At 26.3% G+C, this 19,715-nt stretch overlaps 1 protein-coding gene across 4 annotated transcripts in view; it reads left to right on the top strand.

Annotated features, from left to right (window-relative positions):
• LOC107444682 (uncharacterized) overlaps positions 1–19,715 on the top strand; it is a 165,219-nt gene that overhangs the window by 66,856 nt on the left and 78,648 nt on the right. For 2 of the 4 annotated variants that reach the window (XM_071184849.2, XM_016058916.5), the window contains exon 1: positions 12,413–12,768. The exons of the other annotated variants lie outside the window; for them this stretch is intronic. In XM_071184849.2, coding sequence (XP_071040950.2) covers positions 12,689–12,768 — 80 coding nt within the window. In that variant the 5' untranslated portion in view covers positions 12,413–12,688. Of the gene's footprint in view, positions 1–12,412; positions 12,769–19,715 lie in introns of those variants that run through there. 4 annotated transcript variants of the gene reach the window in all.

Genomic DNA, 19,715 nt, shown 5'->3' with positions numbered 1-19,715 from the left:
ACAATACGAAATAGTTTTTAAATACCACTGGTAAGACAATTTTAATTTTTTTTACTTGAATATTATTGATAATACTATTATTAATAATACTTCTCAGCTATTATGATGCACCTATTACAGCTTAAACTGAGAAGTATTATCAATTATAGGTGTTTATATAAGAAAAGAAGTAGCTAATTAAATGCAAACAATTGATAATTGATGTATGTACGCCATAGTTGATTAAAATAATTTACAACAGGTAAATTGAGCACATTTTTGTATTATTAATAATACTGATTTACAACAAGTAATGTTCAAATTTATTTTATTAAAAATGCAATAAAAATGCGTTATAATATTAAAGGTGATGTCATTTCAATGGATTTTTTCGAATTCATTTAGGCAAAAGATAAAAACATCAATATTTCTTCTTTTTTTTTCACGAAAATCATTACACTCACCTTTGTATTACCTTTAACCGGTTTTTAAATCATTCAAGATGAGGTATTTCGTTCAGTAGAGGAGATCACTGTTATAACGGACGGAGGTAAACAACATTAACTTCTGACCTGAAAGAAAGGGGTAATAGCTATTCAGCCATATAATAGTTAGTATAACTAACATGCATTACGTCACTCTAAAATAGTATATTAAAAACCCATCATTCAATATATAAAAAAGATGAATTTATATTTATTAAGATTCAGGTGATGTAAATATCTTATTGTATTCTTTCTTAACCTCTTTTCTCATTGATAGTCCATACAGAATTATAGCTCTTTTCTTATAAAAATGGGTCATTAAATGAAAAAAATTGCATTTACTATTCCTTGAAAAATTCCAATTTCTTAATATTTGGAAAAATAAAGTTTTTAAATTGACAAATTCTAAAAAATTATTTTACGTCTGAATATTTGTAACTCTGTGAAAAATCAATTGAATTTTTTTGTTTCATAACCTAATAAATCCTTCCGTATATTTATGATTACATGATCTTTCTGGTCTTGTCGTAGAAATCATATCATGGATATCTTCTCCTATCTCAAAAGAAAAAAAAACCTTTTCAACAGGTAACCAGTTCTAACACAGAAATATTTTCCTACTTCACATAAATATTACTAATCGCATAGCAAGGAAAAAAGAAAGAGGAAAAGAAAAAAAAAAACGCTGTTTTTTTTCTTCTTGTATTACATCACAAAAATCTATTTAAAGCTTATAGGAATTTTTCTGACCTCCTTAACATTCATATCATAGATATCATTTCGTGTTTTATAGAAACCTCTCGGATCTCGTAATCATTCATATCACAAAAATCTCTTCGTATTCTTCATGGAACTTCCTGATTTCTTACATACTCATATCATCTCCCTTCTTAAATGAACCACCCTGATTTCGTTACCGTTCATATAACCTTAATCTACCTTCATTTCATATGAACTCTTCTGTTCTCTTATTTGCAATCTTCTAAAACACACATATAGCATAACAATAAATCCAGTAAAATTCGCATCGTCCAGCCAACGCTGGCATTCGGACCCGGGTCACCTCATCGGGAGGCGAGCGTTTTATTCCCTGAGCAATCACGGCTCTAATTGATAGATTATTTAAATGTAAAACTAATTGATAGATAATTTTTCTTTGTGATTGACATTATACTAAGTTATTTTAAAATCTAACCAAAAGAAAGAGTTGTTTTGTAAGTGTGGAATGAATTTTCTTGTTTGCTTTTAGCTTATTCAGATATATATATATTTTTAAATCTTGTAGTAAGTCACATTCTCAAATGCCCGCTTTCTAAATAGGCTTCAGTATTCCTCTGTAAAAAATAATAAGAACAATTATCAATTATTTTCTAACAATGTATGAAGAATTTATTCAATAAATATTACAGCTACCAAAATTTTCTGTAATGAAAATGCTTGAAATCAATTAAGTATGTAAGGAACTTTCATAGTTCAGCATCAACATAAATTTAAGAAGATAACAATTGTAAATTTTATTACGCAAAGTTGCAAATTTATAAATGAAAAAACTGCGATTTAACATTATGGATTTATGATTATTTATTATCTAAATCATCCTATTGAATCCATCCTTGAATGAGCAAATAATTTGTTAAACATTTCGACACAATTGCTCAACTCTTTAAAAGGAAGTAACAAAGGATAACTTTTATCCCTGTTGTATTGTTTTTGTCCTTCATCAATCACCAAGCACTTCTTTCCATGACACTTTACTATCTATTACTCTATTCTTACAATTGATGTGAGCGTTACCTAACTTACTGTTTCACTTTAAGAATTGAAATTGTGGAACTGACAAATAACTGACACAGTATTATAGAGAAACCGATTTATGTTATTTAAAAGCGCTTAACGTTAGACATAAAGAGACTCAATGTTTTAAAGAAATACTCTGTAGAGAGAATTCAGTTAAACATATATACTTCAGCTGATTGGATAGTTTCTGTTCTACTATGGACATAAAGGGTATTAATTTGTAAAATTTACAAATGTTAAATTAAAATTTGACTTATAAAAATGTGTTGAAACTAGTAATTACAATGCCATAAATGATTATTAAAGTTGAATATGCATAATAAAACAAGTAGTAATTATGTATAGTGGACTATGCATTTTTCATGTTTAAGATTTATAATTTAAGATCCATGGTATTTTAGATAATTTAGTTTTTATTATCTCTATATCTGCAAAGACGGAAGAAATATCTTTATATTTACACATTGCATAGTATAAATGTGGCTTTTTTACTACTTTTTTTCCATTTAGAAACTATTAAGATGATAAGAATATACACTCCGTGAGGGGTTCCCGGTTGCTAATTAACAATCAACGGGCTTTTAACGACTCACTCGCTTTTTTGGAGATTGGTTCACGATTTGGTGTAGTTTGGAGATTGGTTCACAGTTTGGTTTTCAATTCCTCCAAGATTTGTTAACTGAACTAAGAAAAGCAGATAATCAAATATATTTTTAATTTAAAAAAATACTAAACGAGAGAGGGGGTCGTTAAAGACCTCTGGATTGAAAAATCACTTCTCGGTATATCTGAAATCCTAATCAAGCGCAAAACTTTTTATGCAGTGCATATAAGTGTATTTAATTTTACACAAATTTTAATTTAATCAAAAATTAAACTTAAACTTTACTTAAAATACAGACTGGCTGTAAAATTAAACACCTGAATGTATTATAAAATAATTCAGTTTGCCAGTCAATTATTTTTACAAAAGCAATTTCTTAAGAAGTAAATTAACATTTATAATGGAAATAAATTTCCCTTTCAAATTTAAGAATTAAATCTGAATTGCTTGCGTGCGTAGTGCTAAAACAACAACGATGCTATTGAACCTTAATCACAAATAATATATTGCAAAACTATAACGATACTCATGACAAGTTTCTACAAGAATTCCACCAAAAACACTGATGATAATTTTTAAGCTAGTTCTCATTTCATCTCATCTATAATTCATCTTTTTTTTCCTCCCTCAAATAATTCTTTAAAGCATAGTATTAACTAAAGCACCCTCAAAGTTATCTCAGTGGGGTGTTCGAATGATTCTTCACAGAGCTTCCATTATTCTCGAGATTAATTCGAGAAATTGGATCTTAAGTCTCTCATTCTTAATGCTGTGACCTAGCTAAAGATGCACCAAAATCTGCAACAAAAGCGTATCATGTAGTTGCATGTAATTAGAATAATAAATAATGCAAAAACGATAGGAGGAATTATTCGGTTTCCGGAACTACATCATTTTTATTTATTATTATTCATTTATTTTTTCCCTCGTGCACTAACCACGGGAGGCAAACAGCGCTTCGATCAGTAGGCTTCAGGGTCAAGCTATTACAATGGCGTCGATTGAGGCTACTACTGCTCCGAGTTCATTGACTTGGCTTGACCAAGTTTCCGTTATAATGCTTGAGTATCATTTTCTTGCTTTTGTTACCATGCTTTTTATTTTGTTGGTAGTTGTTATTTACTATTATTACCCTCAAGGAATTCGCATCACGTGACCGGGTTGCTTAAATTTTTTGAGTAATATATTTATTATATCGAATTTTAATTTGATGTAATTTAAGTGTTTTTTTTTTAAACGATATATTAAGGTGCGTTTTGTAAGTTGAAGAAATTGTTATTTATCTAATTATCGCTCTATTATTCTAGTTTTATGAGGAGTTTATATAAATGTTTAGGTTATGTTGTTCGTAAACAAATTTTAAACTAATCATCTATATCCTGTTCCCCGAAATCTAGAATACAGAAAAAAGATATAATATTATAAAAAAAAGATACAATAATGTATTAAAAAATTATATAATTGTCTATTGGGCTTAAGACTCAGATGTTGCGCAATTTGAATCTTAAAAAAAACCAGTAAAAAAGTAGTAAAATATAAGCAAACTTAAAGTGAATGGAATATTTTAATTGACGAACTCCAAGTTTAGAAAAAAATAGCATAGGAAGAGCATAAATCCTATTTCCATAATTTTTAAAGATTCTATAAACTTCCTAGGTTAATTGTTTATTGTTTTACTGTTTTGCAACTTATCGTTTTATTTTAAGCTTTGTAGTTAATTTTTTTTTATGAATCATGTAACACCTTACCATTGCTTGTATTTTTAAATATCTTTTATTTAAAATTATCTCTTTTTGGAAGTTCAAATAAACTCCATTGCCTATCAGAACTTCTGTTTACCTCCATAATTATTTTTATAGTTGAGTTAGTTGAGTTTATTCCATTTCAACACCGAAAGCAGTTGTTTATAATTTTATAACTATTAAAGAACGAAAGCAGCATAATTAATATATTAATAAGCATAAATGAAATAAATATAGATAGAAATAAACACTGACTTAAGTACCTATAAACACTGACTTAAGTATCGCTTTTATCACTTTTTGATTGTACACTTCTAACTTCAAAGTTCTTTCATAATTTAAAGTAAATTTTCATTAAAGAAATCTTTTTCACACTTCACACAGCGTAACAAGAAAATTTGAATTGAAAGTTTCAAATGATTTTACAAATTGGTAAACAAATGTATATGCATATATATTTGAATGTGTTGTTTTTTTGCTGAATGCTTTAAATTGGCTATAAAGCAAATAAAAGTTATCGAAATACAGCAAAAGTTAGCGGAACCTACAGGAAGAAAGTAATACTGGTAAATTAACTGTACTATATTGTAATGACATTTTCAGTAAAAAATCGTAATTCTTATTACTGAAACAAAAATATAAGGTAGTTGAACGATAGTAATTTTTTCGTTCGTATGCTAAGGGTTTTCTGAAAATTCTGCTTTTTTAAAAATAATAATTATTATTACCACACATTTAGTAAAAAAAATGAAACACCGAAAAGTAAATTTTACCGAATAAATGGTTTTTATGAAATGCTCGATGGTAACAAGATAAAATTACCAAATTTTATAGCATATTACAAAACAATATTTTTTGGCTAATTTTACCAAAATGATTACCAAACAGCTTCTATAAAATTTTACAAGCTTCTTGATTCTCTCATAGCTTCTTGATTCGTGGTTGAAATACAGAGACACGATAAATTTTTATTTTGACCATACTTTTTTTCTCAATGTACTAACGTTAAACTAGTATTTTTTTATTATAAATACGATATATTACTCAACCTTATAAGTGTTTTTTGTTGGAATATAATGATTTACATATTAGTATTATCAGAAAATTTTTTTTATAAATTTTGTCTCCTGCTATACAATTTTGTCTAAGATAAATCTTGCCTCCAGCTTAGTTCGTTCTTTTTTTTTCTTCTTTTTTTTTTTTTTTTTTGGTTTGAAACGTGTATTATGTATTAAATGATAAGTGCTTCTGGCATTTGTCAATTTCTTTAAATGGTTGATTGCCATTATTAATACTTTTTCTTGTGGGAGATTTATTAAGTGTTTGCTTGTTAGTTTCGTAAAACATTCGATTAAGAAATTCTCAAAGTTAAGAAACGAAATATTTTTTTAAAACTTTTGAATACTCTTAGCTATCCTATAGAAAATAGTTATCACATAAATTATTAAAATAGTTTTTTCACTATAAGTTTTTCTTTAAAAATAAAATTTAAGTAAAATGCGAATTCGTCAAAATATGAAAATATATTACTATATATTTTTTTTACAATACCCAATGAAAATTTCATATAATAACACATATTTTATAGATTTAAATAGAATGCCTATAGATGACATTGAATTTACGATGTACCATTTCAACCACGCATATTATTAAATAACACATAACTCTTGTCCAATCAAATAAAATACTTATAACTTTAAATCTGGTTTATAAATCTAGGTGTATTAATGAATTAATTATATTTTCTTTAGAGTTCACCACTGAATTAAAATGAATGTTGAAGATATGTTTTCATACATTCCTTTTGTAATGTAATATAAAACCAAATTAATAATGAGTATAATATTAATTTAAAGTAAATAAATAAATGAAAATATTGTTATACAAAGACATTATTTCTTGAAATATATATTTAGAGGATTGTTATTATATTTTTGTTGAAAAAATTACTCTGGTGAAGCTAATTATTCTTCTTAAGCAAGAATACGTTAGAGCATCGTAGCGTAAGTGTGAGGACGTAAGCAAGAGTACGTTAGAGCATCGTAGCGTAAGTGTGAGGACGTAAGCAAGAGTACGTTAGAGCATCGTAGCGTAAGTGTGAGGACGTAAGCTAGAGTACGTAAGCGTGAGGTACACACAGAGAAAAAAAAATCTGCTAAAATTACCGTTCTGTATGGCAATGACATTTCTGGTAAAAAGGAACATAATTCTGGTAAATAATACCAAAATATACGATATTTAAACCATTCATTTGATAATTTTTCTGTTATATATTAACGGTTCACCGGAAATTCTCATTTTTAAAATTATAGTTGTGTGTGAGTGTGTGACTAATCCTCTCACTGTCTAGCGGCAGATAGACATTATCCATGAGTCCATACACTCTCAAAAAGTCTAGGACAAGCAAGGGGTCCGTCGCGAAAGTTAAATTATAGTTGTTATTATCACAAATTTAGTAAATACAAAACTTAAAACTAAATTTAACCAGATAAAGGATTTTAATGCCATACTCTATGATATCACTATAAAATTATCACATAATCATTACTTAAGCACCTTGGTAAAAATTACTGAGCTTTTCGCTGATCCCATAAAGTCAGATACACGTTATATTTTACCATATTCTGGTAGTTATGATCATACTATTTTTTTCTTAACGTAGGATTTAATGGCACAAGGTTCAAAAAAGGGCACCTTGTGTCAAGTACCAAGAAATAATGCCAAGTACTTGGATTTAAGATACATATCTATTGTGAAATAAATAAAATTGGCATAGCACAATGCTTTGGAGTTAAAACTATAAGATTAGTAAACAATATCCCACGCATAAATTTCAGTAAACAAACATAAAAAAATAGTTTTTAAAACTAAATCCTTGGGTCATTCATTTTAATTGTCAAACGGAAGCACTTCATCTCCGCATTACAATTCAAATGATTATTTTCCAACAACTTTTGAAAAGACCACTCAATAAAGAGAACAGTTCGTTGTTGGTAAATAACTCTTGATTTCTTAATTCTGACCACGTTTCATTTACAATAGCCCTGACGGAGATATGCCGCGAAACGTCTGAGCCATAGTTGTTCTACGCAGATATTTCCTGCTCAAACTACTACAATGAATGTTATTGTTTTTCTACACAAACAATTTTGTATACTCATACTTGCTGCCGAATGCTCTTTTTTTCTCTTCCATTCTACTGGTGTTTGCGCAAGAACTTTCTATGAGTTTTAAAACAAATTGAGGTCACTTTATAATGAAGGTGTTTTTTCTGAAAGCTTTGGAACAGATAAATCTGAAGTATGTGAAAGCGTCTTTACATTTATATAAAGTGAACTAAGGAAATAACGTAATTCGAATTCACTTTTGCATCCTTAACGCTCATCTGGTTTACGATTTTTCAACACTAATGCTTAATAACACTTAATAAGGGGAATGTTTTGAATCACATGCATCTGAAAGTAGTATACTGAAAAAAATTCCGATTCAAATATCGGAAAAAATTATCGGCACCTTACTTTTTACCGTAAAATCCATTCTCATATAAACATGCTACGGAGCAAAAAATCTGATTTACCATAATAATTGCCGTAGAAGTCACTGAATCACTCGGATTGAATAAATATCAATGTAAAAATTACGGCATAATATTTTACGTTAAATATGGCTTTTACGGTAAAATGTATGTTATTGATGATGCACCCTAAGTTCTGGTACTTTATATCGTAATTTGTTACAATGTTATCCGATTTTGACTAGATTTTTTTTTATTATTTTGATAAATCTAATTCAAACATTTTATGCGTATTTTAATCATTTCATTACGTATTTAATCATTTCAAAGAACCAATTTTATTTGGTTATAATCCAATTTGGTGTTGTAGATAGTAGTTTAATTGAAATAACAATATTTTTGTAGCAGTAAAATTTTTCATGATATAAGATTAGTCAGTTACATGAACTAAAGATATATTATATAAAAAAAACAATTCACAACTTTCTAAAATATCCATGTCTGAAGCTTGTCCTTTCGCAAAATTAGCAGCCCTACGATTTTCCTTTCCGATGTAATAATATACAGAAAACCTTAGATTTCATATATAAATTAAAATTGTTGAATTACCCTATAATCTAACACAACATAACTTTTTGTTGTCCTAGCGTCTTGGAATGTCTTATTTTATTTTAAAACAATATTTTAAAGGTAAAGGTATACGAAATTTCAACTAAAAACTTTTGTTTTTTGCAAAAATATGATAAAACCGTAACAATGTTTTGCTGTGGAATTGTACTGATGCAGCTTGTAATCTGTTTAAAGTTTTTTAATAGCATAAAATAATATCAACAACAAACAATACCATTTGTGCTTTTGACGTAATAACACAATAATTTTATTTGGTAGGCAAACGATGTTAAGAGTTACCTAAGTATTTAACTCCAAATATTTAGCATTTAGTGAATGTATTTTGAACAACATATAAACATGAAAAAAATTATTCTGAAGACTTAAAGTAACATTAAAACAGTAGATAACTACAAGAATTTAAAATCACTTAAATAGTTTATTAAATTTTAACTAGTTGGATGTGTATAAAAAATACCCATAAAAATACTGCAATTGTTATTTTCAATCCATTTCTCGCACCCTAAAGTTATCATTAAAACTATTATTTTTATTTTAGTTCTTCTGAAAATAGTAATCTTGTATGCTTTATCAAACGTTTATGAAACTTGTGTATTAAAAAAAGTGTGTTTTAATCAGTTTAATCAATCAAAATATCAGTAATCAAAAGTTGTTTAAAAAGATTTTGTAAATAAAAAATAAAAACATAAAATCAACCTTTCAAAAAATGTTTCTTATCAGGAGCTAATCGTACCGAATATTTCTGTTAAATCTCTTTGCTGTATCAGAAACTCTGATAGTTAAATGACCGCAAATATATTGCATCATGTGTATTCCGGAATTATATTATTTTCTCGGAATTATCACAATCTTATTATTTTCTTGCTCAAGTTTTATCGAACTTATAGTTGATATTTCCGTGTTTTCTTTGCCATGCCACCCCATTTCATAGTTCTTTCAATGCTCGATTTGGAAGTTAGGTTTTCTAGTCATCTGAGTTCGTTTCAATTTTACGAGGTTATGATGTTTAAAAGTTTTGAGTCATTGATTCACTATGTATGTATGTTGTTGGAAAAATAAATGAAGGTTAGATACATTTGTCTTGCACTCGGCATTTTTTAGGGAAATAAGCACCTTAAAAGGGTATTAGCAGCTGAATGTGGCTTTTTAAAATTGCTTATTTACTTTAGATTAATAAATTTAGCGTAACAATTAATTAATATTAAGGAATTTTCAGTAACATGAAAATAATGAAAAAATATTTCACGCAATATAAAACGAATTTTTTCTTAAAAGTTGCTTATTTCCTCAAACAATAATAAGTTTTGCTTATAGAAATTATGTGCCTCATGAAAACTAGAATCTGAAAACGTATTTCCTAATGGTGAGATCAAAATTAATGAATTTTTAATTGTTAAAATAACTTAGAACTAAAGTTGATATAATTAGTTAATTAATTCAAAATACATGAAAAACAAGAGTAATGCAAAATTGAAATGTTTTCTGAAACCTGAAAGTCAAAACCTCATCTTTTTTTATTTCAGATTTTTTTTGCTGCTAACTTAAATAGTACTTTAATCAGAAGGTAGATTTTTATTTGACTTTTTAAAATTATTTCTTGCTATGGTAATTTATTTCATAAAAGAAGATACACTTATTAGTTTTATTTTGAAATCGCTTTGCTTATTTAGATGATTTCTTCGCAGAAAAACTGAAACAGATGATATCAACAAACTTAGATCCGGCTTCGCGTTGGCGCCTGTGATAGTTTTTCCTGTCAAGTATGACTTTGTGTAAGGAAATAGTTTTGCAGGAATTTAAGATAGTCGAAGTCAGTTTAGTAGTTAGTTAGCCATTCGTATATTCGTTTTTCCCCAAGTGTCGTAAGAATTGATTCCGTGTAGATTGCGTTTCAAACTGAATATTTTAATAATTTTAGGGTGGGTATTTTCTTTCTGGTTGTTCTTTTGAAGTGGTTTTTTTGCCCCTTAATTATAAAAGTTTTATTTTATTTATTTTTATGCGTTCGTTGAAGAAGACTTGGAATAATTTATCATGCGCAATTTGTAAATTTTTATTTTTCTGAACAAAACTAATCTTTTAACAAAAATATCTATGGTTATAAGCTTCAATATTTGCAATTTAGTTTTGTTGAAATACTTTGAACTAAAATTTCATTTGATAATAGCCCAAAATAGTATATATTGAAACTATTTATTTTCAGCATATAACTTATTACAAAAATGTTTTATTATAAAAATGAAATGAAATAAACATTGAAATAATTAAGCCTTTATGAAAATTTTTATTTTATGCAGTAAAGTGGCTGTAATAAAATAGTGCTCCCTAGTTATGATGTCTGAAAGTTTCATAGAAAAACTTTAATAGTTAATCTTCAAAGAATGAGTTTTTTTTAAACACATAATGCGCATTTTGAAATAAATAAAAATAGGCATAAAAAGAATGTTACAAATAAACTGCGCTAAATTTAAGTATGGAAGCTACGATCTTTCATTTAGGGAATGGGACTTCCAGAATTTGGATATCACAATAGTTTTTTTCTAAATATTCCTAAAACAGAATTTTAATAAAATAAATATCATTTTTTTCATGCCCAAACAAAAGTTATGTAATGCACAGTTTAAGTCATTTTTTTTAAATATCATTATTATTTTTTCCATAAGTAAATAAATAATGAGTCAAAAAATAGTGCAGCGGAAGAAGTAGTTTCATTTACATACGCTTTTTTTTTATTTAAGAGAGAAAAAAAACTCACATTTTCCATGATTTTTTTTTTTGTTTCCTTGAGACTATATTCCATTTAAACATTTTTATTAAACAACATAATTTTTATATTATTTAGTCATTTATTAAACAAAAACGCTTTTTATTTATTATATAATTTTTGTATTATATTTTTAAACACCGTCGGAAATCGATAAAAAATCTTCTGTAGAGAAAAATCTTTCTTCAGATTATCTTCTTAGATTATCTTCTGTTGAGAAAAAAATTTAAGATTTTTTTTTAAAAATAGCAATTTAAGAGCAATTGCAAATAAGTGCTTTTTAATAAAACACATTTTTTTTAAAATATTTTCCTTGCGTTGCATTACAAGTTTCCCTCATGCGCTCTACATTTAAAGTGCTGCTAACTTTTATTGAAAGGAAACTACTTGGTGTTTCAATGCTTTAGCCTTTCATGGTCATTTCATATTAGATAAAATAAGCTTTATTATAGGGTAAACAGAGATTTTAAGATAAATTATAACAATAATTTATTCTATAAAATAATAGTAAGCATTATTTTATAAAAGAATTTTAAGAATGCACTTTTGAATAACGTTCTTGTTAATTTGCTCTCTCAGTTTTTTATTCTTCTTTATTTAAAATTGTTTACTCAACATTTAAATTTATAACCCTTCTACATCCACAGCATTCTCCCAACACCTACTTTCCATATATGCAAATCACCATTTCCCAATGTCACTGTCATTCACGGTTCATACCCTTTTTTTTATCTCTCCCAAAAATGTCATAATCTGCCGGACACATTTACGAAATCTTAATTTATGAGTTCGGAATTTTCTCTCTTATGAAACCGGAGTGTGTAATATCCCTACAGCTGGTGCAAAGAAATTCGGAAGAAGCAACATCTTCCCCCACTCTTCCCTACACCCCCTGCCACTACTCGCTCTATTCAACGATCGCCAAAGGTTCTGCTGTGTCGCGTGGCTCTTATTCTCATTCGCCACTGTGCTTCTTAGTGAATCGGAGGAGCCCTTACGTCCTCTTGCGCTTCAGAAGTGGCCTAGTACTTGGACGGGCATAGTCCACTCTTCTGTTCAGTTATATACTATTTAGCTTGTAGCTCTATTTAGCCAAATTTTTTGGTTTGAAAAGTACAGATGAGAAGTTGTTTTTAAGGTCTAATCTGTTATAGATTTGAGAGAAAAATTATGATTATTTCGAAAGATTTGATGGTAATTGGGCAACATTATTTGAATCTGAGTCAGCACGAAAAAACAGGAAATATGCAGTAAGTTTTTTTTTTAAATAATGACATTAATTAGTGCTTCGTGAAAAATAATTAAGATTGAAAAAAAAAACGTATCATTTGTTTAAAATAAAAATTTTAATTTGTGTGAAAAAACTTGGGTATAATATAATAACATCCACGAATTTAGGCTACATCCACGAATTTACTGTCATGTCATAATATTTAAAAATAATTTTTTTTTAATCGACGAAAATATATGAATTTGAGTTTTTTTTTTAAAATTATTTTTTGATTATTTTTAAACGTGATTTTTTTTAAAAATAGACTTCTTTAAAAAACTGTTTTTTTTATTAAAATAAAATTTTACTTTAAAAAGTTTAAAAAAATAATTTAATCAAATGACATTTAATTAATTATAAATCATTTTAGTTTTATTTTGAAATTTCGAAGCTCGTAAAGAATACCAAGGATATATGCTAAATAACTTGAAAATGAAGTGTAAGTCTAAAAACCTAATTTGATATTTACTCTAATTTGATGTTTACTGATTTAGTTTACTAATTTATCATTTTGAAATTTGGGGTATTTCTGCATAGAGAACATCCATCCTATCCTAAAAATTATAAAACTAATAACATGTTTAAAATTAAAAAAAAAAGAAATTCTAAAATATACTTTGGAAAGGAAAAATTTTATGAGCAGTTAACTTTAATAACATTTAAAATAATATGATGAAAGTATGTTACATCAAGAATGTTTTTACTCTTAAGTTTGCTTATTTATAGCAGAACTTAGAGATAAAACGTTTTGAACTAAGTATTTATAATTGGTAATAGTTAAATAAAAATAATAGTGAGAATTGGTTACTTGTAAGTAACAATAATATGATTAAAAAATATTGTATTTGATATAAATTATAAAAATAATAATGTAATTAGAAGGTTTTACAATCGTTTTGCAAATAAGTCATAAAAATCCGCTTTTTACTGTGCTATGAAAAAGAGATGCGTTGAGAAATATGATTTAAATTGTAGAATAAATGTGGAAGTTTTATTTGCAATTTATAATTCTATTTTAATACAGACATAGAACTATTAAAATATTAAAATTTAAGAAAATCCTTAACTGTTTAAATATTTAATATTTTCATAAAGATGAAATGTCTTAAAGATACAACAGAGGTATTTCCAGCTACATAAGTCTGATCATATTCATTACCTTTAGAATAATTAACTTTTTTGTATGCAAGTTTAATTTTATAATTTTTTTGTTCATAAGAAATAAATAGTACATTTTATTTCATCACTTTAAATATTGTCTAGGTAATTTATTTAGTTGATTCCAAGCAATTATTTTCCAAGTTTTAAATTTTTAATTCAAGTCAACTCGTCTTATTTTAACTATGTAACTTTTACAATTTATTTTAATAACTGGCATTAATTAAATAACTACATTGTTTAACTTAATTTATTAGCAATTTCTATCAATTATTTTACACAAGCTTTAATTTATTCATATTTGAATGTTTTTCTTATTTTTTTTTTCAATTTTACAATTTCTTACCCTAGATTAAAGTAAATTATTTTAATAAAAGTAGACATTAAAATAAACAAATTCCAAATATTTCACGGCATTAAAATAGTAGTTAAAAATTTACAGTAACACAAATTGGAAAAAATTTAAGAAGTAAATATACAATATCCTTGAAAAAACATTATGGCAATTTAATGTGAAGCAAAGTGGCTTATTTAATGACAAGTGCAAAGTTAATCACATATAAACACAGGACGTAATGCATCTGATATGACACAATACTAAATTACTTGTTTCTTAATGCCCTTCTCTGGTCATGCTCCATTATCATCTTCTTTTCAATCCACATCACGTTTCTCAAAGTCTTGCAAGGAAGTATTCGTTGGAGATTTATTAATAGTCTCTAATAGACATTATATGTCTTATGATTCCATTAAAAGAGATAATAATACTTTATTTTGGTAAACATGAAATCTACGTTAATAGAGATAAATTCTTTGCTAAGTTACGATTATTTTGAAAGAGGACTGAGGTAAAATTTATTATGTTTAAATCAAATTTATTATGTTTTATACAAAATGTTCTTCGATACATAATAAAATAAATCAAAATGAAATTTTAAAATGTTGATTTTAATTTAGCTTGTAAACAGAATGATTTGTGAGCCATTAAATCTTTACAATTTTCATTTTATACTGCTTTTAAATCTGCTTTATTACAACTAATTTTATATCACGAAAAACATGAAACCTCTTTTAATATGGAAATTTTTTTCACCGAATTAAGACTTTAAATTATTTCTAATGATGATTTAAATGTTCCTAAAGGTATAATTTCATATATGTTTTATATAAAAACCTTATATTTTACCTTATGAAATTAATTAAAGTAGGAGGAAAAATTTTTAAGTGTTAAAAAGGGGCAAATAAAATGTTTAAATAATTGTTCTCAATGTTGAAAAGTGTTTTAATAAATATTTTTAATTTTGTTTGTTAACGAAAGACTTTTTGAATAATTATTTGTGTTTATTTTCTTAAATTTACACTGAATGATGGTATGCGAATTTTAGTAACGTTATCTTTTTGACTATACTTTGTTATTCATTACAAACTTTGAAAAAGAATTTGATCGAATCAATTAAGAACACTACTATTATACTTTTTTGATGCATTACTAAAAATAAATTAAATCGTAATTTTTATTCACGCAGCGGAAACATTTATTTTCTTAGTAGAAATAAATATCAATATTATGTACTGGGACTATTATTACTTGTAATTATATATATTTCTACTATTTACTTTATGGTGCAACATTATAAATTATTATTATGAAAAAAACAGTTACGCACAGTTTTTATTTTTATTAGATATTTTTTGTCATAAAATATACCAGCGGTATGACATAAATTAATGTGAGAGTGCCTTTACATTTTTGTTTTTGACACAAAATATTTATTTTTGTAGATTTAAGAGTATGCGAATTTGATTTTAAAAAGCTTTAACTCAATATTCAATATACAGGCATTGAATACAGTTGGTACCAAAAGAGAAAAAATGTTAAATTTTAAATGTATATACACTTTTTCCTTCGAAAATTTCATACATTTCATAATGTTTACAATTTTAAAAATTATAAAATAGCCAGTTTAAATATATTTTGCTTGTTCAATTAAGTTTATTAATAAATCGCAATTTTATTATGCTGCATTAATTCCATTATAAATTATACATGATAAAATGAAATCCATTTTATATAGTATATTTATTCAAACGTTGGAGTAAGTTATATTTAAATTAATGAAATTATTGTTTTCGCAAATAATTTAATTTAGTTAATATATTAAATGAATGCTTCTAATTTTGTAACCAATACGGTTTATGGAAAACTCACTATGGATTTAACATATTGTTTCAAAAACTTGCATTAACATGTTGGGTTTTTTGCGAGATTTGTGACAGCATTTCAATTGCGTTTTGTTGTCGAATTCGATTTCCAGATTGCTCCACTTTAGTTCTTATTATGAATTTTAATGTTTTATTTTTAGTCCTATCTTAGAATTTATTTCCTTAGATAACTAAATTTGAAATTAATGAAACATTAATCAGTTAAGTATTTTAATTGATGCATGGATTTTTTAATAAGATTGGGTGAATAATTATTCATTAATTTGCAGTGCAACAGCCATTCAATCATTAAATACTACAAGAAGTAATTTTTTTTCAATCTAGCTTTTATGTGATACAGAATTTAACCGCGTGTGATTGTAATTTACAAGATACTTATTTTAAACTTTGAAATGAAAAAAAAAAAAACGGAATAAGTTATATATTTTAACATACTTCCATAAATATTTCCCTTAAAATTTTAAATTGAAAAATGACATTATATATCAATTTATATTATTTTATCTCTGCGCACTGAGTATTTTTTTTTTGTAAAATTACAGTACTGTATGGTGATGGCATTTCTGGTAAAAATACCATAATTGTGGTAATAAAAGACAAAATATACGCTGTTTAAACCATTCATTTGATAATTTTTCCTTTCATATGGTAAAGGTTAACCGGAAATTTTGGTTTTCAAATTCATAGTTCTTATTACCAAACATTTAGTAAAATATACAAAACTGAAGAACAAATTTAACGGAATAAATGGTGTTTATGCAATGCTCCAAGATACCGTGATAAAATAACAAGAGTTAACCAGCTTTACCAAATTTTATCACATGTAATAAAACTATATTTTATTGTTTATTTTACCAAAATCATTACCAAAGCACTTCTGTAAAAATTACAGAGCTTTTTGGTGTTTCTTTAGAGTCAAAAACTCGGTAAAGTTTACCATATTCTGGTAGTTTTGAACATAATTTTAAGAATAGACACTTCTACTCCAAATAAAGAAGAGACATCGTATCAGTATTTTACATAGAGCAAAGGGCAATTTACTTAATCGTAAACTTTAAGTTTTAGTTTTTTTGTATTTGAAAACAAAATTCATGAATATCATTAATGAAAATTTTTAATCAATCATTTTTAAGCATCATATCCTTTGCATTATTTGTTTTATTTTGCTGAAAGGCACTTAAATCTGATTTTATTATAAGAGAGTCTTTCCAAGGTTCTCCCTTGACCTTACAGCTAAACTTGACATTAAAGTTACGAGGACAGAGACTATCTTTATTTTTCTTTTTTAATATTACTGTCCGTGAGACAGTAGCCTTGGCTGAGAATTTGACGATTGAAAGAAGACATTAATATGTAATTTCACGCGACTGATTAAAAAATAAACTGTAACACGAGTACTTTGTACATAAACAAATCACTTCTTAGCTTTTCCATCAGATCCACCCTTTTCCAATTTACTTTTAATTTGCTGGTGTTATGTGAGTGCAACTTTTTTCATTATGTGCGACTTTAATAACTTTATGCGTGAGTTTGTGCGTTTGGGGTTTCTTGAAAATGTTTTTTGTCGTATAATTGGACTGGAAAGGTACTTCTTTGAAAAATTGTTTATAGTCTTAACTCTGATTTATGAAATATTATATTTAGTGTAAAATAAGTGTATTTCTCACATTTTTTTCTGGATACTGATAAAAATATAAATTTGTATTTTATCTTATGTATATAAAAACTAAATAAGAAATGGTTGACTAATGCATTTCTACTAGCTTTTAATTTTAAAACGTATAAGCTTTCAGATCAGATAATCAAATGAACGAAAATCTTTTTAACAGAATTGTTTATTTTTGAAGTTAACTCATTTTTAGCAGAGTTTTGTATTTTTGACGTTTAAAGCTATTGCGTTGAAAATATTTTGAAAAGTTTTCGGTATAAGTGAAAACGTAATAAAAAGTTTAAAAAGTATTGTATAACTTTATTAAAATCTATGGATATGAAAAAAAAAAATAAACTTATAAAATTTAATACAAATGAATAACAAAAATAATTTGGCTTAATATACAAAAAATTTCAATATTAACATTGAATACCGGAACATTTTCTTTTTAACAAATTTGCTTCATTCCTAATTTTTTTATTTCCTTATCTAAAAGTTTAATATTTTAAATCTTAATTTTTTCTTCCACGAAATTGTTCATTAAACTTTAAAAGTATAAAAAAAATATTACCAATACATACCTGGTTTCACTTTTTTTCGGCTTGTATTCTGTTAACTAATTTAACATTTATGTTGAAAATGAACGATACGCAGTAACAGGTAAAAATATTTATAAAAAAATTAAATTACATTATTTTTAGCAATATATAGTGTAATCTACTACAATCTGTAAATAAATGTGTGAAAATATATGCGAAAGTTACATTCTTAAAAATAAATAGTAAATATACCTCGTAACATTATGTCGTCCGCTACTTTCCTGTATATAATTTTGCTAAAATATTTATGCGATTTCTTTCATAAATGGAAACGAAATAAATGAATTTATATGTTTGCCCATATAATCCCTATTCACCTAGTGGCCCAGTGTCTCGATTTCTGTCTTATCACACCTACCTCTTAACCGCATATCTTATTTCAAAATACTCTCTTATAAGTAAATATACAACAGGTTTGTCTACTAAGGTCCCTAACCCGCACTCCCTGATAACTGCTGTCTAGCCCCCTGCTTAATGACTGTTTTAGTTGCAAGGAAGTAAAATAGAATTGCCTATCGTACATTCCAGAAAAATGATTCTGGAACTCTCCACTCCCCCTAATAGAGGCCTTTTACCAGGGGCAGACACAAATATTTTTCATTCGGGATGTTTATTTTAATACATTCCAGGCATCAACATAACATGCTAATATATATATATATATATATATATATATATATATATATATATATATATATATATATATATATATATATATATATATATATATATATATATATATATATATATATATATATATATATTATAATATAATACAATCGACTGATTCTTTGCTTGAGTAATACTGCATCTTATAAAATGATACATGTTATGATACATTTTCTGTAAATAATTTTACTGTTGGAATTTAAATGTTCATAAAATGATAAATGTTGGAATATATTTCTCTATTGATCATTTCATAGCTTGAAAACTTAATATTTATGAAATGATAAATTTAGTTAAATTTTACATTTAAAGTCTACGCTGATATTGATTAAGTTTTTTGTTTGGATTTTAATTTCTTTCTTATAAGCTTTTTTAAAATTAATTTCTGATTACTCACAATGCATCATCATCGTAAAAAACTATGAGAATTCGGACAGAAATATTATCTTCCTCTTACAATTTTTCATATAACAGCATATAACTAAAAGTAACTTTTTTTTTTACTCCCAAGCATAGACACTATATTTTAAAGACGGTTGCCTATTAATTGGTATCTAATTATATATACAACATAAAGGTATTTCAAAATAATATTACAGCTGCAGTTCATTAAACATTCGTGATGTT

This window comes from Parasteatoda tepidariorum, chromosome 5 (genome assembly GCF_982258835.1).
Source record: "Parasteatoda tepidariorum strain Cologne lab strain chromosome 5, Ptep-v5.0, whole genome shotgun sequence".
Lineage (NCBI taxonomy): Eukaryota > Metazoa > Arthropoda > Arachnida > Araneae > Theridiidae > Parasteatoda > Parasteatoda tepidariorum.
The sequence above is the reverse complement of the archived record's forward strand: the minus strand, read 5'-3'. Positions and strand labels throughout refer to the sequence as shown.